At 42.0% G+C, this 27,151-nt stretch overlaps 1 protein-coding gene across 1 annotated transcript; it reads left to right on the top strand.

The window, feature by feature from the left end:
• Nucleotides 1-1,339: 1,339 nt before the first annotated feature.
• Nucleotides 1,340-18,963, top strand: gpr107 (G protein-coupled receptor 107). Its single transcript, XM_036528810.1, has 18 exons — nucleotides 1,340-1,460; nucleotides 2,494-2,616; nucleotides 2,883-2,933; nucleotides 3,707-3,795; nucleotides 4,655-4,815; nucleotides 5,046-5,080; nucleotides 5,217-5,276; nucleotides 5,623-5,733; nucleotides 8,199-8,332; nucleotides 9,509-9,584; nucleotides 10,192-10,265; nucleotides 10,410-10,527; nucleotides 10,771-10,901; nucleotides 11,369-11,412; nucleotides 13,927-13,976; nucleotides 14,922-15,005; nucleotides 16,521-16,645; nucleotides 16,988-18,963. Exons 1-18 carry the CDS (start codon nucleotides 1,365-1,367, stop codon nucleotides 17,076-17,078), a joined length of 1,653 nt encoding a protein of 550 aa, XP_036384703.1. The 5' UTR covers nucleotides 1,340-1,364; the 3' UTR covers nucleotides 17,079-18,963.
• The last annotated feature ends 8,188 nt before the right edge of the window (nucleotides 18,964-27,151 follow it).

Below are 27,151 nucleotides of genomic sequence, written 5' to 3'. Positions count from 1 at the left end.
GTCCAACCTGCATTTGGGGGCCTATATATTAGCACAACTCAGTGCTGCTTTTAAAATATTACAGGTAGTTTGGTTTTTTACAGTGGTGAATGTTCTCCTTTGAATTCAACTTTCCTCTGCCACTAAGCAGCTCTTGTACGCAACCAACCAAGTGTGACAGTGTATGTTAATTGCATGGTACTCACTAAAAGAGTTCATGCAGTTGTCATAAATATCAATGATATCCTAACATTTGTGTTACAGTTCAGATAATTTCTTATTTTGGGAACATCTGTGTAATATGTGTCAACAGAGTATATCTTTTGTCTTGTGAACATCTTGCAGACAGTCTTGCACGTACAATATAAATATAAACTTATAAATAATTCAAATTTCATGCTGTGCCTTGTATCTACATATTCTGCAATATTCATTGAGCTTGATTCTGTTGTGACAGAACCCTCATTAAAAAGAAAGATGTGAAACTCTCCAAGTGAGTGTGAACCGTTGGTGCATTTCCTTGTAAGCTGAAAAATATCAGTAAACACACAAAAACATTAACAAAATGGATCAAGTTGTTGATGGGGGTTCAGAAGCTTTTTTGAGAGAGGCGAGAGGCATACTGTCCTGCTCTAGACATGAGTCCTGTCTGGACACTTCCCTTGTGGGTGCATTATCCCCGTACAGGAGTATCTGTCCACAATGTCCAAGGAGTTCGTGCAGAATCACTCTTATCAAAGCTACCTCATTGATAGAATGTGTCTCTTGGGCCACTCTTTCAAGATGGTCCAAAAGACACATTCTCTAAAGTTTTAATAAATGCGAGGGAGGAAATGATAAATGTTTGAATGGTTGGTCAGATCAAACAATCCACTTTCCATTACGACGAACATATGTGCCTGTGCGCTTCCCGAATGTTTCAAACAAGACATGATTCTTCCCACAGATTGTCTTGGATTTTATTCATGGAATTAAGTGGCAGAACAGTCTTTTCCAGTTCATGTCTTACGTGGGGAGACATTTTCAGAAATATAAAAAATTATGGTCTGAAGTATTTTTAAAAATTATTCGTTCTCACACCAACCCATCCAAGTGAACAGTACATCTGACTAGTGGTTTTCATACACCAGCGCGATCCCGTCAGGAAAACAAATCTTTGCCAGTATTGTAGTTCGGGTAGCGGCTGGCCGCCACAGCAGATCTAAGATCAGTGTGCGTACTCCCAAATGTAGCCCCAGACAGAAAGTGTAGTTTTTTTCTGACCAGGAACACCCAATATGGCATAACGTGCCTACTTCTATCCTGTGAATCTACAAAGCACGCCCTCTACGTTCAAGTGTAAACGCTTTTACCTCCGGAAGTCGGGTTGATGATGCCGTTTAAAAATGGCGTCCGACAAAAGATATGTGTTTACGGGTGTTTTTGTGTTTTTAATATTATTTACAGAAAGCCACTGTAGGTTACACCATCTAATACTTAAGGTATGTTGCTAGATAGGTTTTTAATTCGTCTGTGTACGCATTACGACTTCGTGTAACTGTTATGAAAAATGCCGACAGCTTGTTAGCTAGGCTAGATATCCAGTAGCTAACTAAGTAGCTAGATCTGCAAGCTAGTCGTGGTAGATTTCTAGTGAGCTAGTTATATGTAATATGTCGAGGTATTTGAGGGAGCCGTTGATTTTGTTTACTAGAATACTTGCTTGGTGGATCAGTTGTGTACTATGTTAATAATGACCAAACTAGCTAGTTTAGCTACTAAAATAAGCTTGCTAAAGCTGTAGCTAATCTAATGTTCTTAATGTGAGCCGTAGCTAACTATCTGGCCAATGTTACCTGCAAACATATTGTAACGTTATGTGCTTTACACCTTTGCTTGCCAACGATTCCCTAACAGTTTAGCCGACTAGCAAGCTGTCTATAGTTTCAGAGAGATCAAGACTTTATTATTTAATGATAAGAACTAGCTAGCTTGCTTGCAGTTTGACAAGTACGAAGAAGCTAACACTTCAGTGGAATCAATAGATTCAGCTCAGAAGTCAGCTGGTCAACGCTGTGTTGTTCTTGCAAAAGCGCAAGTGGAGTAAAAAGCAAGAAAGCTTGGTTATAATGCATCTTATTTATTCTGGGATATCTGTATTAAACGTTAATCAGGTAATGTAATAGCAATAGACATTTGATACAGCGAAGGAGGCATTGGCTAAGAAGTAGGTAACCAGTTAGCTATATTGACTTGCTGTCTATTGCTATAATTTATTTAGGCTCATGGAAATCGCTGACCAGAATGCAAGATTCTAAGAAAAGCAATGTTGTGTGGGATTTCGTGTAAACTGTCACACGTGTATGTACACAGCGAGTGTCCGTTTTAAATCAAGCAATAAAGAGTAAAACGATGTGAGCTAGGTGGCTAGCTAGAAATGATGTGACTAACGTTTCCTAGATTTTTGTCTGAAAACGAAATACGATTAAATCGGTGTGGTTTTATGAATAAACCACAGTAACTCATTTTTTCCAGGACGATGTCAGGCAAAAGGTGCACTTAAACACCTTCGGTTTCTACAAAGATGGTTACATGACGGTTAATATGAGTCGCCTTTCCCTGAATGGAGATGGCCTAGACAAGATTGATAGCTCCACGGTAAGATTCCGCCTGCACTCGTAGAGATTCAAGCGAGTGGCTTGTGTCTGTTGTGAGCTACTCTGCCTTCATTACTAATCTAATTTGAGAATACATCTCGTTTATGAGCAGAATAGTTATGCACATTTACAGTTACACAATTTAGCATATTTTCAGTGTCTGTATTAGTCTGGCGCGTTACATGGGTGATTATCATTCCCAGTAAAGGTGAAAGTGAAAGCTTTAGTGTTAATGACATTAATCAGAGCCTCTTTTTCGTGCTTAAGATTGGATTCAGCCTGGATAGAACAAGCAGCAATGGATTCTCAACATACCTGGTGAGTGACTAATGATTGACTTGTGCCAAACTTAGTCCACCGTTTCCTTCCTGTATCACCTGACCAGTGTCAATACATGTATCAGTTACTACAGCATGGGTTTATTTAGCATTTCATATATTAAGTCTGTATTCACTTCTGTGGGGGTCATAATACCCGTGTATTTTCCCCAAACATCTATGTATTTACACTGTATACTGTAACTGCTGTGTGTATACACATAGTTACAAAGCACTTATAATTGTTAAACCTGGTTTCAGTTTATTTAATTTTTCTTGGGTAACAGCTACATTTGAAGGATACACACTAGTTACAATGTAGATATTCAGCAATACCTATGTTGGTACGGTGTACTACTTTGATATAGTGTTGAATTGTGAACTGCCACCTCCTGTGCTGGAGTGTGGATCAAAAACAGGTGCATCATTTCCTATTCCCCATCCCTGTGTGTAACAGGATCCTCAACTCCTGGTGAGAAGCACAATCCCTCAACCCATGCAGAGTCAGCCGCTCAATCTCAAGTGCACAGACAGCCCATACATTAAAACACACACACACACACACACACACACACACACACACACACACACACACACATACACACATACAGATCACAGTCTTGTAGGATGTTAAGGTTAAAGATATACACACTGTGTGCTACTTAATGTAAAGTGGGGCAGATTTTTGTGTTTTTTACTGGGAGCCTGGGTGCCTGCTCTGAAGAGCAGCCCTGTTAAGTAAGAGCTGTTGGTTGAGCACATGTTTGTCCACAGGAAGAAGATATTGACTACTGCATTCTGAAGAAGCTCCCCAGCAGTGATGTGGCTGTGGCCTTGCTGCTGATGGACTTTGAAAAGAACGTGTGAGTGTCTTCAGAGTAGCAGGGGGTTGGGTGGGATCAATGCGTCCACCAGTTGTTTATAGTAGAAGTTGAATTAAAATCTTCTGTCTCTGCTATACTAATGTTTAAAGATGTTTGAGTTGTACGCCATATTATTTTGCCTTTTTTGAAGCTGATATGAGTACAGAAATGGCTCATTATTTGTATCAAGAGGCTGTGTTTGCATGGCTCAAAGCTAAATTGGGACACTTGTGAACACTGTAGAGTTTATGCAACAAATCAATTTTGTTCCACCTGGCACCATAGATGGCTAAGTTAACCAGGGTTTCCTCATCTCACCGCGCTCAGGCATTCTGCAATTCGTCAGGCGCCTGCGAGTGGCTTGGATGACATCAGTGGCATTGTGCTTGTCCTCTGATGACACCCACTCCACTGCAGTGCATTTGGTGACTTGCGGTGTGAAAAATAGCCGTTGGCTGCATGCAGATTTGTCCGGAAGATTGCATTTGCCTTCCTTCAGTGATTCTGTGTGAGTGCAGAGGTTGTCGCAGCGAAAGAAGGTTAATGTACCATTTACAGTTCTAAAACAGGGCTGTGTAAAGGAGAAAAAAACCATAACAAAAAAGATTTAGCAAACCCTCAGGTGTCTCTCAGATGGAGCTTCTGCAGTTATCACAATTTCTTTGCATTGGACAGAAATGGCGGCCAAAGTTATCACCAGCCTACCCACATCCTGGGCTGCTTGCCCATGGCTGCATTTGGAGTGTTTTCACCAGAACAGGTGTTAGTTCACTTCTGCCTTCTCTGATGCCCCGCAGCTTGTAAATTAATGTGTGTGTCTGGGTGTGTGTGTATGTTTGTGTATTTATGCTGAACACAGAGTGAGGATGAAGACCTCGACAGAGGATAACGTCTTTCCAAACATCCTGTCTGGACTGTCAAAGACACCCCCATCCCATCCCAATACAGTAGAGGAAGTGAAGGTACTCAAGGGAAATGATGAGACCAAACCCAATCCTCAGCCTACGGTCAAAGCTGATGGTAAATACTCCTTCCTTTAAGAGCTCTCTGTGATGGCTGTTCAGTTGGAAGTCACACTAGCTGTGCTGTATTTCCATTCCAACTCTGAGTCCAGTCCAACATCCTTAATCAAAACATAGCCATTGATAGCTTGCACACACATGTTCTGAAAAATGACGTGTCGAGTGTCGCATTTTGATCAGTTTCATTTCAATTGCAGTTCAGTTCAATCTTTTTTTTTTTTTGAGTAGCAGGTCCAAGTAAAACCAAACGGGACACCTCTGAGGTGAGAGCATTTCCTCTAAAGTTATCTTTCCTCTAAAGTAAATCCACATGCTTGTGATTTGACTTTTTTTAAAACTGTTTTTGTAAGTATCTTATTGTGTTTACTTATATTTTTGTTCTTATCCTCATTTTAACAGGTGAATAAGTCTGAAGTGTCCTATCCCCTTCAGAACAAAGATGGGGTCTACTCCTTCCAGGTGAGCTTGTTTTAAGCTTTTTTGAATTAAACTTTCAGTGAATGCTATCGTATTTATTCATAATCATAATATACTTTGTCTGCTTGACAGGCACCCTCAGCCAGGGTGGTTTACTTAGCCAGCATTTTATGTATTGTTTGAGTGCACAGGTGATATTTAATTAAGCAGTTTAAGTTAAGCACCTTGCTCATGGGTGTAACCGCTATGTGGTCATTTGGAGCTGTGGCCTTCCGGTTACCAGCCCAGCTGATTAGCTGCTGCAGTGTAGCAGCTACATCATGCTGTTGACCTCGAGGCTTCCCTGTGCTGAAGACTGAAGCCTGTCCGCTGCTCTTGTCATCCACAGTTTCACTTTAATGTCAGCACTGACGACCAGCAGGGCCTGTACAACCTCTACTTCCACAACTGCTACAGCAAGGAGGCCCAGTCTGGCAGGATGCTCCGCTTCAGCATTGATGTAAGTCCACTTCCTGTGTCCCACTTTCTGTTTTGGTGTGCACAAGTGCAGAGCAGCAGGTGTAGTTGGGCCAATAGCTGATAATATTGATTAAAAACAGTGCAGTGATATTTGAAGATATCGCCGGTATAATTTTCATAATCTTGATGTTAAGAAAAAGCCAGAACACGTGGACCTAATTTAATAAGATTGACCATGTAGATTGGACAAGAGTGGATGAAATCTCATATCCAGAAACTGGCTTTTTGTCAGTGAAAGAGGGGAGATGATTTACATCAGGGATGTTATCTGTCGAGTATGCAGGAAGTAAGATTCATAAAAAGATGAGATGACAACGAAGTTCACCATCCTGTTTTGCATGAATGGGGTCAGGTATGGCAGTGACAACAGCCTTCTCAACAAATGAGTGGCACTATACAGATAATTTTGTGGTTAAAAAATATAAGATATTGAGGATCATTCTTTATTTCATTTTGAATTGCCAGGTTGGATTTTTAAAGATCATTTACAGTGAAATGCTGTCACCATGTGATGAAGTTTGTAATTTAACCCCCCCCCCCAACACGTACACACACACACACCCACACACCCACATGCGCGCACACATGCGGACACACACCAACTACCACCGCCAACGATGCTAATATGGTGTTTAAAATTTTCCCAGTACAGTTTTGTGATGGGAACACTTTCATATGGCCTTAACCCTCTTACTGTGAATTGCTGTGTCAAAGCTGAGAGAAAGCAGGATTCATAACTGTCTAAAACCCTATTCATCCTGATGTCTCCAAAGTATGTGCTGATGTTTTAAATATAATCCAATGTGAAATCTCCAGTCTGGAAAGCTTCCTGACAACTACCCAAGACAGTGTTATGTGCCTGCTGTTTTTAAGGCATATTTCTCTAACCCCCTTTGGAGATTTCCTGTACCCCCTCCACTTTGAAGGCATTTTCTTAGAAAGCAGCATTAAGTGTATAAATGGAGAAAGGAGAAGATTACTTAAAAATGTTGCTAAACACATTTGAAAAATGCAAACAAACTTCTGAACTTGCCTGTGTTATCAGTTACATCTGGTGAGAGCACTGATGATGAAGAAAAACTGAAAGTGAAAACAAAAGAGCTTAATAACTCAAAAAGGTCTGACCTTGGTGTGAATGTGACAAGATGAAAGTAGTGTGTTTAAAAGCTGCTGTGGTGGCCAAAGCACCTTGTGTGGATGGAAAGTTGGTCCAGTTGTGAGAGGATTCCAAGGTTAGAATATCTGCTAAAATACCCTGGAGACCAAGGGTAAACTCATCTATTATCAATGGCAGTTGACTTCTGTTTTATTTTTCCCCTCTGGAACAATTAAAAATTAATTTATCCAACTTTTGCATAAAAAGATTTTAAAAGCCACCATTCCTGTGTGTTATAGTTTTTTGGGTGGTGTAAATTAACAGATAATATTTGTCGAATGATGTTAGATCAACCCTGTTGGTCTATCTGTTGCAAGCAGTCTTAGTTGCATGCAGAAATTTCAAACAATCCTGCAGCTCATCCAGCTGAGGTATCAAATGAAGTATCTTACATCATCCTACATCACTTCTTTGTTATGGATAGCGGTTGTCAAAAGTGGTTTTGCCAAATGGGACACAAGTAAATGTATTTCTGGAAGTTACTTTCTGGAAGTTACTGTTCCTTTTTGTCCTTCACACAAACGAGTAACACAGACAGATGTTCTGCTTCATTAAGAAGCTGCCCTCAAGGTTAATTGAGACCTAAATGTAAGTGTTACATATGACTCTGATAATAACAGGAGTATGCTGAATAAGCAGCCTTCCTTATGTTAATACAAACCCATTCCAGCAGCAGATTGTACTTGCAAAACATTTATTGCAAATGTAGATATGTCAAGTAAAGATCAAATACTTAATAAGCAATGTAATCAAGCCTCATAAACTATGTTCTTAGCTAGAATGAGTCTGTATGGGCATTAGGTCCACAGAAACAGGGCTGGGAAACCCTGCGGTGCAAGACACACACATCCAGGTCACTGTTCTATGAGGTTCTCATGTTCCCTCGTGATGTTAAAGGCTTCATGAACCCCGTGGCATGACTTATGTAAACAATGAAAAAAAGGAGTGTTATCGGTTACTGATAGCACATGATGGCCCCACCCAAATTAATGGTCCATGAAAGCTCCCTTTCCCACACCTAGCCTGTTCTACATTACATTTACTAATTATTGGTCTTCTGGGTGACGCTGTCGTGCAGAGCAACTTAAAAGTATAAGAGTGTGTGTGAAAAGGTCATGAGCAATAGTGCATGCAGAATACCACAGTCTGCACCCGAACCTGAGTCAGATCCATCACATAGTGCTGTAATGACCATTGCTGTCCTAACCATGAAAGTGCTACAGCAAAAAATACCAACTAAAATAACAAGTATATTACCCTGAATGAAATCCTGAAATTGTGGGTTCCAGATCAACATCGAGGAGAAGAATCCCAACAGCTACCTCTCCGCCGGCGAGATCCCTTTGCCCAAGCTCTACATCTTCATGTCCAGCTTCTTCTTCCTCATTGGTGTGCTCTGGGTGCACGTCCTCCGAACGCATAGGTGAGACCAGGAGGATTATGGGAAAGGGGCAGAGCCAACTAAGAGCCTCTGGAATATTTCGGTGAACTAATGGTCATGCTTATTCACAGGCTGTGTATTTTTGTTATCCATTCTCCTCTTTTGTATTCTTTTCTCACTGTTTTCAAGGAGTTCCTCGTGACTGCCTTTTCCTGGGGTTTGGGAATAGCTTCCGTTGTTCACTTTCCCCCCACAGTTAGTTTAGGGGTTGGTTTTCTGGCTCTCTGGAAAACGTGCTCTGCCTTTGGCAATTTGTGCTAGTGCAATCAGTAAAAAAATGCACTGTAAGACATCTATTCTGATTGGAGTGGTGGGACGGGGAGTACATTTTGTTCCTTTTACTCAAGCCCGTCTTCCTGATGCGGATGGTATTTCTGGGAAACATAAGGGTCGGGTGATTGCTGCACTGCAATGGAAAGCGTTGCAGGTGTGAACTCGATTGCTCCTGCAAGTCGTGGCTTGCTCCGTGTTGCTTTCTCACACAACAGAAGTTGTACATAAACACAAAAATGAGGCACTGTTTTAACAGGGTTGTTTTCATTCAGTTTTTTTGGAATTCATTTCTGAAGTATTTCGTGTGCGTTGTTCAAATCATTATGTACCATTTTGAACATGCAGGTTTTAATACAAGGAAGAAAAAAGTGAAGAGAAATCATTTTTCATTTTCCCCTAGGTGTGGAGGATGATTTGGTGGCTATATTTTCGTCAAATGAAAAATTATTTTTCATGTCATTCATGTATTCCCCTGAAATGATTTTGCTGTTGGTATATTTCAAAGATTTTCCTCACTGTCAGTAATACATCAAAGATCCAGCAGAGGGCACCAACTGTTCACTCAGTACACCTACAGCAGTTTTCTTCTGTGTAGGACCTTATTATGACTTCAACAGAAAACTTTTTCTTTTTCTTTTTCTTTCGCTCAATTACCAAACTTGATAGAAGCCAGTGGCTTTAGGGGTACCTTCACAAGTATGACCCCCTCCCTTTATCTTACAAAATAAATCATATTTCAGACTAACATATCATAATTCCCCATTTTGGTGAGGCTTTGATGCACCTTGAATGTTTTAGTATGAGCGTATGTATAGCGCTGCCTGCCCACAGGGTAAAAATGAAGGAGAGGTTTCTGATCTGTACCTCTTTGTGTGTCTGTCACAGAGCTGACGTCTACAAGATCCACTGGCTCATGACGGCGCTGCCGTTCACAAAGTCCCTGTCCCTGGTGTTTCACGCGGTGAGCATTAGCCCATTCGCCTTGAGCAATGCGCCCGGCGGCAGTCAACCAAGTTGCACCGCCAAGGGTTTATGCGGTTCATCTGCCAGTCAGGGTCAGCTGAACGAAGCCAGACGCTGAGAGTGTTTCCTTGTCTCGTTTATATTTCAGCTAGACAGGAAGTCAAAACAGGGGTGGTTATTTTGGGATTTCAAAGGGGGCGGAACTCCCTAAGAGAGCACTTTAGTCTGGCAGCAGTTTATCTTGTAAGACCCAGGTCATTAGGGTGCACATTTGTCCCCTGTGCTTTCCAGGCAAAGGTCTAAAAGTAAAAAAGAAAAATCAGAATAGCAACAAATGTTGACTGTGGCTGGAAGATAATTATTTGTAAGTAGCCTAAGAAGTGGGAATGCTGTTTCTTCCCATTTTCTTCACTATACAACATCTGAGATTATCTCTGTTGACTCCATGCCAGAGAACAGTATGCTGTGTGTTAGTGCCACACTATCTCCACAAAGATGTAAAGAACTTCTTCAGCTGAGTTTCTCCAGACGTGACATGTATTGCCCTTGTGTGCACTCTGTTTTTGCCCATGATGTGTGGAGTAATACATTCTTTTCTATTTCAGATTGATTACTACTACATTTCAAACCAGGGTTTCCCCATTGAAGGATGGGCGGTGGTCTATTACATCACTCACCTGTGAGTTATGCTTTTTAAATACTCCCTTTGAAGTTGGCTTGGTAGTAGATAATGTATTGATTATGTGGACTCCCTGGCAAGATATTATTTGTCACACTTTTTTGGAGGTAAAAATGGAAAGTTTGCATGTGTTTTCCTCTTCAGGCTAAAGGGGGCGCTTCTGTTCATTACCATTGCCCTGATTGGGACAGGTTGGGCCTTCGTGAAGCATATCCTGTCTGACAAAGACAAGAAGATCTTCATGATCGTCATCCCCCTGCAGGTGAGCAGCTGTTGTCTGCTGTTCTCATCACTGTCCCTGCAGGGCCGACTCTCTCCTTAACTGACTTAGCAGCCCTATGTCAGGCCTGACTAAAACTGAGATAATGCTCTCACTGTGGCTGACCAATCAAAAGCAGCATGGATTCAAAGTCGCCTTTTACCCTTCTGATGTGACCCCACCTCCTTCATTAGCCCGCCCTCCCTCTTTACCGAACGCACACCCTCTTTCCTCGCTCCTGCCCAGGTCCTTGCCAATGTTGCCTACATCATCATTGAATCGACAGAGGAGGGCACCACTGAGTACGGGCTGTGGAAGGAGATTCTCTTCCTGGTGGATCTGCTGTGCTGTGGAGCCATTCTGTTCCCTGTGGTCTGGTAGGTTCATAAATAGACCTACTGGTTATTGGTTCAGCTCCCTGGGTGTGGTCCTGCTGGTGTAGTTGGTGGAGTAAGGTCTTTTACAGCTCCACACTGCAATAAATGAGTAAGTTCAGTTTTATAAATGGGTTAAAGGATATGTCAAAAAGGTATAAATCTATGTACAGGGTTAAAGCTTTTAAACTGGCTGTGTTTTCTGTGTGTTGCTGTGTTGGCTGCACACATTTTGCAAATCTGTACATTTTCTGTAATAATTTATTGTGATTTAATTTCATGTATTCCCCTAATCAGAAAGGCATTTTTGATTTTTTTTTTTTTTATGTATGGTACATTGTAGGTTGGTCGCAGTCCATAGCAAAGCATTTTAGCCACCACCATTTTTTAACACTTTCTCGCCTATATACCAGTTGAGGATCAATACTGGACGGTTCTCAGTTTACACTCTCTCTCTGTTCCTCTTACAGGTCCATTAGACATCTACAGGAGGCTTCGGCTACAGACGGAAAAGGTAAAGCATTCCTCTGGGGCTCCTCTAGCATGTCATAGTGTGTAATCCGTTCAGTTTCCAGTCCAGATGTGAAACACTGAAATACACTCCAGGGACAGTGATGCTGTAGCATTTACACAGATGAGAGCACTGTGCTGCATTTGATTTGTATAGAGGAAGAACTGTTGCTTTAAGGGTAATTGAAGTTTCATAAAACGGGTATCCCTTTAATAGCCAATATCATGCATGTGTTTATGTAATACACATGGCACCTGGGATTATGGGGGAGGTACACTGGTAATATTTGTATGTATATGAAAAATAAATGACATTTCGTTTTCATGACCTGCTTTCGAATTCTGTTTTTCAGTTTCTTAAATTCGCCACGTGTACAGCAAAAACAAATTTTATCCATTAAGAGTTTTTTTTTTACAGTCTTCTGTAGCATCTGTCATCATAATTTCATTCGCTACACAAGTCAGGCTGGTTAAATTAAGGGTCTTGTGTGTTGGAAATGTTCTTATGGTAATCCAGTATCTGATTTTAATCCTGTTTTTTTAGTGATTTTAGATTAAGTAAAGGGAGGAAGCATTGTGTCCATTTGTTATGAAACCTGACTTCCTTTGACTAAGCAGCATGTATCTTTCATCACAAAATGTTCTGTTATGGTGGCTTTGGTATCGTGGAGAGGACATGAATTAATTCCATGTTTTTGCCCCATGTTCTAAAAACAACACAAAATCCTCCTTTGGATTTTAGAGACATAGAGATGATCTGCATGTGTATTATATTTGTGTGTATGATATTTATGTGGGTATTATGTCTGTGTCTGTACTATATCTTTGTCTGTATTGCATCAGTGAGTGTTTCATTTTTCTGCCTGGTCATCATTTTAGTAGTGGATGTAGTCTAGCAGCTGTTCAGTGGATGTAGTCTTACAGTGATATTCACACGGGTTTCCTTCACATAATAACTTCATACAAATGGCTTCCTGTGTGTAGCACTTTTCAAGCACATAGCTCAAAGTGCTTCACATTAGTGCAGTAAAATACAATGACAAAATACAAATGTAAGCAATACAATGTAAGCAAAAGCAAGCAATTAAACACTGGTGAATGGAAGTCTCTAAAATGAGTTTAAAAGGAAGAAGATGTAATTTCAAAGAAAACGTGTGACTCCGTATGCGTGTTGAAAGCGCCCTTTCACTCGCCTAGCGGTGCATTGTGGCGGTGTGCAACAGAGCACGGTAGCCTCGGACCATGGGAGACCTGGTAGTATTGTGCCAGGTCAAGTACAGTGAAAGATTGCTGTTCCGCCTGGATGGGGAGCCAAAGCCGTTTGATTTGGTTCTTCACTGATAACGGAGACGGCTTCTCCTGGCAGTCACTGGAGAGAGTACCGTGAGCGCTGGTGTGTGTTCTGCTTGTGGCATTGTGTGCGTAATGGAGGCACATCGACTATTAGCCATGCTCTGCCTTCTGCTGCTGGGGGCAGAAGTGCAGGCGATTATCATTGCAAAGCTGTAATTCAGTCCTGAGCTTGTGTCACTTCAGACAGCAGGGTAGGATGAATCAAAGGCTAGGGACCAGCTGAGCATAGCACCAGGGAAGCAGTCAGATTAAGAGGGGCTTGCTGTCTGCCTGGACTCGCTCACAGCTGAGGCGAATTCAGCGGGGATTTGAATGTCGTTTCCCATCTCCCTGAGTGGGCTGCCTAACACGAGTTTCATTTTACGGTGCCCTAAATTGAAATATGAAATATGGGCTTTTTTCCGTTCCCCCTTTGGTAGGTAGTAGGTACAGCATGCATTCCTTTTCTGGTCTTACATGGCTATGTTTAAATGGTTCTTGGAAAGGGGGGGACCGAGAATTCAGTGTCCAGATCATTACGAGTGGTTTCACATGATTATGTGCATGTGTATTCTGCAAGTTTTTATCACCATTTTCCATGTATTGTTGTGCCTGGATGTTTTAAATGTAGGGATTATATTTGAAACTTTTATGGTGCGTGTCCATTTGAATAGTAAAGTAGAAAAACTGCTTTTGCATGCATTGCTGATTGGTTTATTATTTTTGCCTGGTTTCCCTGGTTATACTGAACAGACCTGGCCAGATCATGTCTCTGGCAACGTAGCAACATTTGTCACAGACCCTTGCACAGCTGATTTACCTTGAAGCATGTGCTGACTTTAGACTGACCCTAGTTCATTGTAAAATGTGCCGGTCTGGAAAAAAAATTGCAAAATGGTGGGAGTTTTTGTATGTTAATTGGTTTAGATGCTTTTTGAACAATTGAACGTTTTTGGTGCAAGGACAGGTTTTTAAGGGTGTTTTCATCGCCTATTCAATGAGAATAGTATACAGCTGCAGCTCATGCGCACACACACAGGGGAAGAATATCTTTTTTTTTTCCTGTACCTAATAACATGCACTGTAAGGGCATTTTGAAAGGATGGTTGTTTTGCTTGTTGATTGGCCCTCTTAGAGGTTTGTTTGTGCTCTTTGACTGAACTGTCGCTCTTTGTCTCATTTCCAGCTGCCATCAATCTGGCCCAGCTGAAGCTCTTCAGACATTACTACGTCATGGTAGGGCACACCTTTCCTCTGTTACAACATCAGTTTACCTGACCCCTGTACCTTACTGCTGTCATTGGCTTTGGCTGACAGGATGTGCAGGTCCCTCTGTTGAGTTGTACTCAACAACTGAAAATTTGCATGCATGTCTAACCGTAAGCTGAGATATTTGGGTTTGAGGTTTCCCAGAAAAAGGCATTGAATGTTTGAAAATAAATTGGGGAAGGCTTTCATCTGGACATACCGATTATGTGGCGATTTAATGGACCTCACTCAATTTAATTTTCTTAACGAAACGCACGTAATTCCTGGTTGACCATGCTTTACGTAAGTCGCTGGTTGCACTTTTCAGGGTTTTCTTATTATTCTTCCACATTGTAGACAGACCACGTTTGGTTTTCAGAAGAAAACTCTGAAGAACTCTGGAGAATCTTTGTTTTTTTTTGGTATGTTGGCCTCATCTGTTCTCTTGACATGTGAGCAGCTGGCTTCACAGCTCTGTCACAGCTGTGGTGTGTGTAATTCCCCTGACACCCCGCCTCCTCCGCCACTGTCCGGTCCGTTGACATGTCTCGTTGCTGGGACCACCTCTCTGCGGTTAATTCCTGCGAATGTGTGGGCTGGTATCCTGGTCTCAGGGGAAATCACAGCTTGGTATTACCGACCCCCTCGGGCAGAGGTGTGATAAAGAAGGCGTTGGCATCACCGCCAAGCTTTCCGCGCCAGTGACGGTGTGGAGTCACGGGGCGGCACACCAGCCCCTACAAGAGATGCTAACGGAAAAGGCTGGAGCATATGAGACCTCTTCTGTTTGCTCATAGGCATGTCTGTTCACGGTGCAACACTAAAAGGAGCTTTCCTCAGTAGGACAGTTGAAATGGTTGTGTGTGTGTGTGTGTGTGTGTGTGTGTGTGTGTGTTTTAATCACAATCCTCTCTCTCTCTTCTTCCTCCTTAGATTGTCTGCTATATATACTTCACGCGCATCATCGCCATTCTCATCAAGGTCATTGTCCCGTTCCAGTGGAAGTGGCTCTACCAGGTGAGAGGGGGCTTTACTTGTGCGGCTGCAGTTGACTTGTTGGCTCATTTGGCATTTGACTCATGGAAAAAGTCCGGCTGAAATCCACTCAGGCCCAGGTGGAACTGTGGAGCCCAACAGGGAGAATGCACAGCTCTGCTGATTATAAAGAATGCACTAGTTAGCTACTAAGTACAGAAAGGAAACTGCATGATCAAAACTAAAGGCAGCGTTCTCCCTCCATTTCCCATTTTCTTGACTTCTATTTTCTTGGTTTTGAGTCACGTTTTCCATTTTGAGTGTAAAAACCTCCACAGTTTCATCTTTTTGATGAACAATAGAAAGAACTTCCTATAGACAAGACATTAACAGTTCATATCAACAGTGGAATGAAAGTCTGAACAAAAAGACTTTACATTGTTTAGTATTGTGATGCACTGTGTGTTTGTTCCTGCAGTCTTAAATGTGGAAATTTTAAATGTTTATATGCAAAATGTGCAGAATAGTAAACCCTGATTCATAAAAAAAAATAATTAAGATACTCATCTGCCGTAAACACTGCCAACAGGGCTGCGTTTCTGAATTTGTTAACCTTTTTCTTAAAACATTCTTTTACACATGATCTAAGTCCGTGTTTCCCAACCCTGCTCCTGGAGGCACACTGTCCTGCATATCTTCTATGTATCCTTCCTGCTTGACTAAGGTGTGCTCAGCTAATCAAAAGTGCCACTGATGAGTTCAGTCAGGTAGGTAGAGCAGGGATAGATAGAAGATATGCAGGACGGTGTGCCTTCAGGAGCAGGGTTGGGAAACGCTGATCTAAGTTAGTGGCTAGCTTGCAAAGCACGCAGTAGCTGTGTACATCAGGTTAACCCTTCTGCGTTGTGGCATCATGCAATGCTACCAGGATGGTTATATAAGCCAGAGGAAGTATAATTCACAATGTAGGAGCTATGTAAGAACTTGTGTCTGAGTCTAGTTGGTCATAGGATCAGAGTTTATTTCTTTGGTACATTGCAAAGACCATTAACCACAATCATTTACATTGCATGTATTCATTTAGCAGATGCCTTTATGCAATGTTGCTTTCAAGGCCATTATGGTAAATAACATCATGCGCAAATAAGAAGAGGTAACCATAGGCAACAAAACAAAATTAACACTAATACTCATTTCACATACAAGTGAATGTTGCAAGAAAACACACATTAGTTATTTATTATAAAGCACAAGAATAGAAGTGCAGCATTAGACGTGAGATGGTCCCCGAAGAGTTCAGATTTTGGCTGGTGTAGGCAACTCATTCCACCACTGTGGAGCAGATGGCAGCCTGGGTGAATGGACACGCTTATGTTCTGTTGTGCTGGAAGTTGCTCTGGATAAGAGCGCCTGCTAAATGCATATCATGTAATGTATGTAATGTAATGTAATGGGCGGCAGAACTCTCTATGAGTGGTGCAGCCAGTCTGCCTCTCTCGCTGGGTGCCAGGCTGCTTGCGTGTCGAAACATAGCGTTCCTTCCTGTCCCGTCTGCAGCTCCTGGATGAGCTCGCCACCCTCACCTTCTTCGTCCTGACGGGACACAAGTTCCGCCCCGCCTCCTACAACCCTTACCTGTTGCTGTCCGTGGAGGATGACGAGGACCTCGAGATGGAGGACGTGTAAGAGCCCTTCTCCCTTCAGCTCTTGAAATGTTACCTGGGTGGATGGGTGTTCCTGTATTGATAAGGCTCATAAGAGGTTTGTGGAGTGGTCAGTAGTGGTAAGGATGAGAATGGGTTTGTTGACCAGTCACCAGTGGGTAGGTTAATAATGGGTTCGTGAAACGGTCAGTAGTGGTATGGTTGGTTTAAGTGTTGGTAATAGTTTTGTTCAGGGGTCAGCTGTAAGCCTGATAAGACACTGGTCAGTATTGCTGCTACCATATTAATTAGTTTAAGAAGGGGGGACCAGTCAAAAGGTAGATAAGCCAACCAGTGAACGTCTGCTCTTGTCTCCTGCAGGGTCACAACGTCCGTGGGTGTGTCAGAGGGTGTGAAGAAGGTGAAGAAGGTATCAAACGGACCCTCAGAGGAGAGAGAGACCATGGCATGATGGAAGTTTGTTTCTAGCTTTGGCGGGGGGGCTCTGTGGACCTCCAGACCGTGGATGTAGCTGCTGCTCTTTTCAGACTAGACTGAACCTTTTCCATCTGCCTTGGCACAGCGCAGATCCCAGCTCAGTGCTAAACGGACGACCTCCCCGCTCCACGCCGCACCGCGCCATGCCATGCTGCCCAGAACAACCTCCTGCAGGCCTCTGTACACCTGTATATCTGCATATATATAATATATAAACCAGGACTCCGGCTCAAAATGGGACCTTTCACGATGTCCTTCATCAGTGGAATTCGGATTTTGTCTGTTTCCCCTTGGTCCTGAGTTTTTGTTTTTTTTCCCTTCCATACATTCAGTCCACATACTTGTTTCTGTAGAGGAATGATGCTTGATGTTTGCTGTTGTCATACTGATATTATGTAGCTGTCTTTGGTTGTTTATTTTACCTCATTTAAATGCATTTCCTCTTGCATTCTTTCCAGCAGCCCCCCCCTGCTCCCATCATGTACCTTTTTGCTTGCCAGGTACACTTCATTGAGCAATCCTAGGAAAGCAGGCAGTGAGAAAAGATAAAATTGTTTCACTGCAACCTATCACTTTTTTTTCTGACTGAAACCATTACAAACTTTGTACAAAGAACTCGAAACCTGGCTCTGGCAACAACAGCACTGGAAATATAGGCTTACTAACTTTTTGTTTTTGTTTAACTTTATTTATCTGAGAACTGCTGTCAGCATGACTTTAACGAAAAGGCGAAGCTTTTGTTTTCAGTTGCGACATTGGCAGAGAGAGCGTCTGTGGTCCTTGACGTCAAAGGTGACGCTGGGAAGACAGGGACGCTTGCAGTTGTTGGTGGGATCAGCAGCAGCTGAAACCAGGAAGCTGAATACTGGAAGTGGATGCAGCAGTTTCAATGTCAATTTTCAGGGATCTGACGATCTGCACTCACATTGAAGTTATGTTGGTACTAATGACCATGCTTTACGAGAGTTTGATTGTAATGTGAATATTATTAGCTTATTTTAGAAGGAGACTGTCAATGAGCTTGAGTAATTTCAGTATTATAACATTCTTAGTTTTATTTCCTTATCAGTTGAACGTGACATGAATGTGAAGAGCTGTCGGCTGAGTGGCTAAATAAGTGATTAAATGTACTGCCAGCTTTACTTCTGTATATAAGGGGTACTAATGAACTGCTTTCCCTCATGGCAGAAACATGTAAAAATGATTCTGTGCATGCGTACAGCAAAAGTACAAGACAAAAATAACGTCTGTCTGTCCAAAATGAGAACATAACGAAGTTCTGCCTGTGTCTAGGGTGGAATTTCCTGTGTTGGGTATCATAGATGTAAATTTGTTTTTTTTCTCTCCACTTAACACTTCATTTTGCATTTTTTATTCTTATTTTAGGTTTGTATTTGTAAATAACAAGAAGCTTTTGTTTGTTCTGCAAAAACGAACAGTAAGAGGTCAAATGTGTGAAGTAAGAGACAGACTGTAATCTTGTGAATGTCCAGAATTCATAAAGAATCTCTTTGGATCCACCATATTGGAAGTGAATGCTTTGTGAAACAATCAGGTGTGTATGTCTGTCTGTGTGTCTGTGTCTGTGTCTGAGTGAGAGAGAGATTGATTGGGGGGGGCATGTCTTGTATTGTATCAGATGCCATATGTGCGGAAGTACCACAGGCAGGTTTTTAATCAGAGATCCAGATTTTATGAGGTATGCCATTGGACCTTCCCAATGTAGAGTGGGTTTTTGGTAGTTGAATTTTTTCCCCCTCTGTCCATACCTTTGAAAAGACTCTTCATCGCATCCTCAGTCTTAAAAACATGCCATCTTTGCCCATCTAATTACCATTATTTCTACACAAGATTACATAGCGCACCTTATGTTTGACGCTTTCTGCTTTACTTGATCCAATTTTTGAACAGTCGGATTGTGCAATAAACTGTCATACAACTGTATGCATTATGGTTTGCACCAGTTCGTTCACTCTTTGTTTTGGTACTTAAGGAGAATACTTTAAACATCATGCTTAAATAATTAAAACAATGTGTTATCTTCCCCTCAACCTGCTGTGCTACAGAGCTGCACTGTCTCCTCCGTATGGCAATGCTAAAATAAGCTCTTGCCCAGAACACTTACGTAAATCAGTGTAGCTACAAGCAGCCATTATTGCATTCTTTCCCTATTCTAGGCCAGCACTGCATTAAAGCTTCTTTTCATCACTCACTTAGCTAATTGAATAGCAATTATATATATATATATATATATATATATATATATATATATATACACACACACACACACACACACACACACACACACACACACACACACACACACACGGGCCCTTTGGAAAATTGAGTTAAAATGTATCTTTTGTCAACTAATCTTTTGTTACATATATGCCCCTTAAGTTTCAGGCAGCTGTCTCAGTTCAACTGAATCAGTTGTCAAATTGGTTTAGGTCCTGTGAGCTGACTTCTTATTTTTGACAAATTGCTGAAGAACCTTGGATGCTTTTCAGCGTGTGTTGTTTTTATTTACAAATTTTAAGCAGCCAATGAATGGCCTAGGTGCAAATACACACCTCCGCTTTATGCATCTTGGATCTGTGTATTTTATCCATGACTTGTGAAGTTGTGTGAAACAGATGGATGCTTTAAATATGTATTTGATATATGGCTCAGGATGTGTGGTGTGTGGGTAGGCTGTAGACTCATGCCCTGTGGAGTCGATGCTTGGTATAACCTTGTGGGTCCTTGCTCGCCTTGTGTTCGCCTTGGTGCTAATATAATTTCACAGGTTCCCTGTGGGAAATGAGCAGTGTTGGTGGAGCCACAAAGATAACTGGAAATAATGATCCGACCAGTCGTGGGTGGTGTTACTGTTTAGGGGAAAAATGAGGCATGTGAGTTCAAGTATGCGTATGGGGATGGGGGATTTAAAAGCAAGACAGAGAAAACTCATCGTCAGTGCAAATTGTTGGGAGGGTCGTGAAGTTGTATTTGGGTGCAATTAAACAACCGTGCTTTACATACCCATCCCTACCCAGGTAGAGCACAGCTGGTTTGTCCTCTAGAACAGTGTTTCTCAACCCCCTCCTGGAGTACCCCCTGCCCTGCATGTTTTAGATCGCTCCCTGCTCCAACACAGCTGATTCAAATGATCAACTCGTTATGAACTCCTGAAGCTGCTTAATAACAAACTGATCATTTGAATCAGCTGTGTTGGAGCAGGGAGAGATCTAAAACATGCAGGGCAGGGGGTACTCCAGGAGAGGGTTGAGAAACACTGTTCTAGAATAATGACCTTAGGAGCTGCTTTGGAGCCCCAGTATTATCTAGAATATTTAACATTTGTTGAAACCCCTTGTATCTGAAATATATGCTCACAGAGAAATAAAATGTATCAGAGTGGCTGTCTGGATGTTTTTGTATAGCCTTTTAAAGGAATATGCACCAGACTGCTGAGCACCAACGGGAAGCGATTAACCGAAATAGCGATCACCTAGTACCATAGATAGCCTACCATTTGTTGTCTTGACCGTACCGCTTTAATCAGGAGAGAATCCAAATTAACAATGTCATTATTCCAGGGACATAAAGACAATATTGTATTGAAAGGTATTTAACTGGTTGGCATCACAGCACAAACGAATTACTACATTCACACGTTTTAATGAGGTCTAAACTTACATTAACTATTGTATTGCCAGTCTGGCTTTGGCAGTCCTCCGTTCTATTATGCATTTCCGCTTCCACAAAATGAAATGTCAGCTCTTTCATTCCCTATCTTTTGTATCGCTCTTATTTGTCATATTGCCCTGTGACTGCGTATGCGCACTAAACTTGAATTGACAAGCCAGACTTCTAACTTCATTTGAATCTTAAACCGGCGTCGGGAAGCGGAGTAACCAGCTGACATGAGTCAGACCAGATAACACGAATCTGATCCTTATTTAATTAATTCTGCTTCCTGAAATAGGACAGGACTGCAGCGGTCTGAAAATAACCTATTATCGAACCCGTGTTGTTGCAAAACACGGAGATAGTTTCCTCCTCCCTGTTCAGAAGAAAATGGGTCAGATACATTTTGTTTCAAGCGTGTAGTTATACCGTTACAATACAGTTAATACATCGGTTGTTAAAATAGTTTCCCAAACTGTAGGGTAAGCACATAATAATGGTAATAATGTTCATGTTGGGCTGTTTATATAGTAGGCCTCCTTTGTTGAGGGAAAAGTCTTAAAATGAAAGCAGTTTAATAATTCTAAACAAGAAATGTACATTTTGGTAATGTAATTTCTAAATAATGACATTCACGGTGCGGCGGATCAATAGTATTATTACTACCTCATTCATTACTACATCATTCAACTTCATCTAGAAGTTGCACTTCTGACCGTAACAAAATATTAACTGTTTTATTTTTAATTTCTGTAATGGGAACAGCTTTGCCCCATCTGATAATTTTCTCTCTAATCCAGAGAGCGCCAATTTCACAGTAAATAAAGGGTTAACATCAGTGTTGTCCTCAGGTGGTGCTGTGTACCGGGAGCGAGTGATGTCAGGACGGCGCAGCGCCCGAGGCGCGCCTGCAGCCGGCGACAGAGTGAGGGTGGTATCGGCGGCAGCAGGTAGCAAACTTGGTTTGTGGACAAAATTCAGAGCCTCCAACAAAGGGTGCAAACTGAGTCTCTTGATCAGGACAGTCTTTTCCTCTTTCCCAGCATCAGGAGAGGTGAGTGTATATTAAATGTAGTTAGCTTCATAAGTAGCCTACCTACCTGCATCTGCAAACAACGGACGTTGTAAGATGTTCTATCTATAGCTAGCTAACCATAACCGAATTGGCACAGGGCGCTATGTTTGATTGTAACAGAGACTCGTCTTATTAGATAGCTAGCTAGCCATTGTAAAACTGGTCCAAGCTACGCAACTGCGTTGCTTGTAAATACATAGCCTAATTTGGATTATGGTAGTAGCATCATATATGAATAAAACGCTAGAGGCAAAGTGAAGATTGGGAAGGGTAGAGAGTAACGTTCTCCAGCTTTTGAATGACAGAAAAAGATCGCTAATAATCTCAATAGAAGTAGCCCCTTAAGTGGTGACTAATAACAACTGTAGAAGTAGATTTATATTTATTGCAGTTTTTAGATTTTTTTTTCTGGTCAACGCCTTTTAACCCAACAAACCAGTTAGATTAATATTATAACCATCTACGTTCACCTCGCTATAGGTCAGAATAGGCTACTGTTCACTGGAACCGGACAATAAAGTCATTTTCCTTTTCCTCCATTTTAATATTAAAACATAGTGTGTGTTATATGCCTTGTCATTGTGTAACATAGTGAGCTGGTTACAACACAGATGTAACCAGCTCACTATATCCTTCACGTTAATACCAAGGTGGGATCAATTGCCCAGAACTACATCAGTTACCTTGTACCAAAGCATGTGTCATAGAGAGCTGAACTTTTTCATTTGCATTTTTTCCGCGAAAATTAAACATGATTTTTTTTTCCTGGTCTGAGAATAACCTGGCAAGTTTCGCATCTGCGTCAGCTTTTAGTCGAAAAAGGCTATATATGAATGAGCTAAGGCATACTTTTATTTTGTACGCCATGTATTGTAAACAGACATTGTATGACTGCAGTTGCGGGAAATGTGTTACCTGTCCGTTCCTTAGGATTATAGCTGGTTGTTTTGTCTTATTTTAAATGGATCGTTCATAGGCTACCAAATCGTGTCATGAGATTAACGGTTGATTTCTGCAAACGGCCTTTTTTCACATTTATTTATTTTTGTAGCCGGATTTAATAGTTCGAGGAGAAGGCGTGCAACTCTGATTGACCAGTAAAGCAGAAATGTGTCCACCGCTGTGGGGTTTCGCAGCTTCGAGAGGTGAATGAATTTTGCAACAAATCTGCAAGTTGCCCGGAATCTAAAATGGATGTATAATTTTAAATTCTTGTCGGCATGCATCCTCAACACACGAATAATCCAGAACAAGGAAACCCGTTTTCTTGCGTACATTGGTTTTCTTTTTTTTACTGCCACAAAAAAAAAAAAAAAAAAAAAAATCAAAACGTTTTACTAAATGGTCAGCTAGTTTGGATGTACCCAGCTAAAAGACACGGTCGTTTTATGTGACATGCTTACACACAACAGCATCCTAAGAGATTTGCGGATAATTGACCCCTGGCCTGTGCGTTTGTCCATCCTCTTCTGTACCCTCGCGGTAATCTGGCCTTTGTCCTTTTTTAGATCTTGACATGATTCATGGTTTCTGTCCATGTTTAAAGCCACGCTTCCTTTCCCAGCGGATTAGCCTTGTTTACTCATCCGCCGTTCGCTTTCAATGTGCATTCATCCTCTTACAGCACTAATTACGTGACGCTAAGACCCGCTCAGCCCGCGTTAAAGTGGGATAGGGTTTCGCCGCCACAGGAGATGTGTGTTGATGCTGGAGGTACTGCTTTTGCTGTGGAGGTAGTGGTGAAGGGGGAGGAGGCAGGATTAGATAGCGTCGACCTTGCTGACCACATTAGACAATTTTAGCTCCATGTGAAAGGGCACCGTTTGCAGATTAGACTGCAGTCCTGCGTGAATGGACCTCTGGCACAGATGAACTGCCTCCTTGTTGGCTGCCTCTGTTCTGGCTATGATTATAAATCAGAGTTTATCTGCATCTGCTCAGATTGTGATTAAAGGTATACTCCTAAACACACACACACACACACACACACACACACACACACACACAGTTCCTTGCTGTGTACTGCAGAAGCAGACAGACAGACTGAAGACCTGACAGACTGCATGAAGCATTACTCCCAATCATTACTCAGACTTTTTCCAGTCATTTTAAATTGTGTATTCCTGTTAGGCATGCATAATAGAACTTGTTGAAATGGATTCTAGTGCTACCGTGTTCACAGTGGCATTAGCTATTACTGTATAGAGTTGACCCACGTTTAGATGCGGTCTGTCATATTTACCATTGTTTCTAGTGAGTTTTTTTAAATGCATCAATTTGGAAGTTGCTCCGAACAAGTCCAGCCAAATGCCTAGATGTCATTTATTTGTGTCACTTCTGCAAGCCAGAGGGAATGTTGCTTGATTCACAGCATTAGTTCTAATTGATTTGTCTTTTCTTTCTTATGCCCTCAATTTGATTACCCATTGACCTTCAAAAAGGATTGTGGGGTATTTATTTATTTATTTATTTATTTATTTATTTGGACAAGCAACAATATCCATCTTCAGGGTGAGATAATTGAATTGGACCTGGTCATGACAAAGGCTGAGTCTGAAACAGATGATGCTGTCATCATATTTCTAGGTTTCTAGGTTGGAGGTATCCAGTTGAAGGGAAGATGTATCAGGGTCAGGTAGAGCATGATCATTTCAGCTCCACGCAGTTATGAATATCTCAAGGTGTTCCATGCCTTTGGAAAAATGCCTCTCCAAATCACATTTTATGAGTTTTTTTTTTTAGCAAGCAGATCTACACGTCTGCCGACAGCCCATCAATCACAGAGAGATAACTTTGGATGTCTCTCCCACGTTTTTTGTTAAGGGTGATAAACCACAGAAGGAAAGTGGTGTAAATTGATTCCAGGGCCGCAATAGGCCCATTATTACTCTCCACACCTCACAGACCAGCAGATGGTAAGCATCACAAGGGGCTGCCTACATAATCAAGTTTACATCGTAAACTGTGCAGAGGTAGGGTTTTAAGATCAATTATGAAGTTGTTAGCATTTTAATGCAGTGAATAGCCCTCGGGTAACACTTAAGAATTGTTGTCGTACGTATCCCTTTTTGTTGCTGTGTGTGTGTGGGTGGGAGTATAGTTGTTATTACTGCAGTATGCATGTGTAGATGTCATTAGGCGTAAAGGCCTTTTCTGCATCCCCAGTTAAAGCCCTTTGGATCGTGATGCAGGTGAAGCTGGAGCACAGATTGCACTGCTTGGTGACGAATTGGGATAATCACTGCATCTCGGGTGCTGAACTCCTGCCAGTAATGGCCATTTTTGGCCCGGAGGTCTTCACTAAATCTCAGGCTTGTTTTGTCAGACAGAACGGCTCACAGAGTTGTTACACCCTGGACCAAATCACTGTCGTTGGAGTCATGATGTGCCCAAGTTTGCTGTTCTTCCTCTCAAAGTTAGAAACACATTTTTGCTAATTTGCTAATTCAATCATAAAAATCATTTGCTAATTTTGTGCATCATTCTGCAGCCCTGAATCTTTACTGTGGCTGGTACAGGTAAAGTCCAAGCATAGAAAACAGTGGATCACTTGGGGTTCAGACCTATGACCTATACATTTAATGTCTTCGCATTGGCCACTGCACCACATGTTTTTCCTGTTATTTTTAACACTCCCACGCCAAATAAAACTGACTAATTGACCTAAATATTTTCCGTCCTAGATTTTGCTCTTAATTAATGCTTGATTGAAATTACTCTAAGAAAAAAACAAAAAATTTAACAACGCTGGAGAAGCTTCCTGCTGGTTTGCCTAATGATAGAAGGGAAATAGAAAGGAGAAATATGAGTCCAACAGGCAAATCGCTAATTCAATAACACGTTCTGAATTTTAATGTGCACACTTTTCTTTAAAAAAAAAACAACAGCATATAAAGATAATTATGGTGGCATGTTTTTTTCCCAGTTTGCTAGGTGAGCTTTCACAGGTAGTTATTGTGAAACACATTCTGTAAAATAATTGCTTAAATAGGCACCTTGACACAGTATTCAAACAAACTGTGATGTAGTGTAGTGTGGTGGTAAGGCGCAAGGCTCATAGCCAAAAGGTTGCTGGTTCAATTCCCTGCTATGGCACTGTTTTTGCACCCTTGCACAAAGTACATAACCTACAATTGCCTTAGTAAGTATCCAGCTGCATAAATGGATATTGTATGTACGTTGCTCTGGACAAGAGAGTCTGCTAAATGACAATAATGTAATTCCACCACTCAGAATGACCAGAACAACCCACAGCCCCTAATGCCCCCACCACCACCACCACATCTGCCCAGCAGCAGGACCTATTAAAGAAGAGCTTGGTGTTGATGAGATTTCACATGATGACTGAAGGCTTGAATATCACCCTCAAATCACCTGCCGTCCCTCCATGTTTATTGCACTTCTCATGTTGATGAGCCAAAGTGTCAGCCTCTGTGGGGGGTAGTGTCGCAGAGGCGAGGGAGAGAGAAAGCGGAGGATGAGGTCAGGGGAGTTCGAGAGCGCAGGCGCTCGGCCCGGTGCCGAGTGGGTGCGGTGTTGGCAGCGAGGGATTAAGGCTGTGGGGGATTAAGGTTTGACGGGCACGGCCTCATGTGTCCTATTCACCGCTGTCTGTTGTCCGCAGGGGGCCAGAGCTGCCCCAGGACCGGGCGTGTCCAGTGGAGAGCACCGAGCGAAACTCAGCAGGGAGGAAGATAGACCCCACTGCGGGGCCAGCGGACGAGCGAGCTGCGGACACGTGTCTTCATCCGAGGGCTAGAGGAGCCCGTTACTGACGTCTCCCACGTCTGGCACAGAGAGGGAAATTCCATTACGCCCCCCTCCCTCACCTCCTCTATCTTCTTCATGAGCTTGTAATTGTAGCCCATCACTGCAAACAAACACTATCAGCCAATAAGGCGCCAGCTGATGAGCCACTTCTCAGAGGATTCTGTGGCTCCTAACCGCAGATTTTTTTGGCATTTTAAAGAGTAGACTGCTGTGTTTTTTTCTTTGCATGTACTGTATTTTAGAACATTTTTAATATCATTAATTATGTATTTGAATAATAAATAACTGCTGTTTTTATATTTTTCTGTAACTGACTTTTAAGAAGATACTGGTGAGAGTGGCCTATCTGGTCAAGGGTTTGAGCTCAAAAGCCCGCCTTATCTGTACTACTGTGCAGGAAATCTCAGAGAATTACAGAGAGTCAGAGAGCGAGAAGAAGAGAGAGAGGGAGAGAGAGAGTGTGAGCAGGAGCAAGCTGTGAGTGAGTGACTCGTCGCCAAGGGCAACGGCAACGGTATCAACACGCTGAA

The sequence above is a fragment of the Megalops cyprinoides genome, chromosome 5, assembly GCF_013368585.1.
Source record: "Megalops cyprinoides isolate fMegCyp1 chromosome 5, fMegCyp1.pri, whole genome shotgun sequence".
Lineage (NCBI taxonomy): Eukaryota > Metazoa > Chordata > Actinopteri > Elopiformes > Megalopidae > Megalops > Megalops cyprinoides.
Note: the sequence above shows the minus strand (reverse complement) of the source record. Positions and strands in the feature narration are given on the sequence as shown.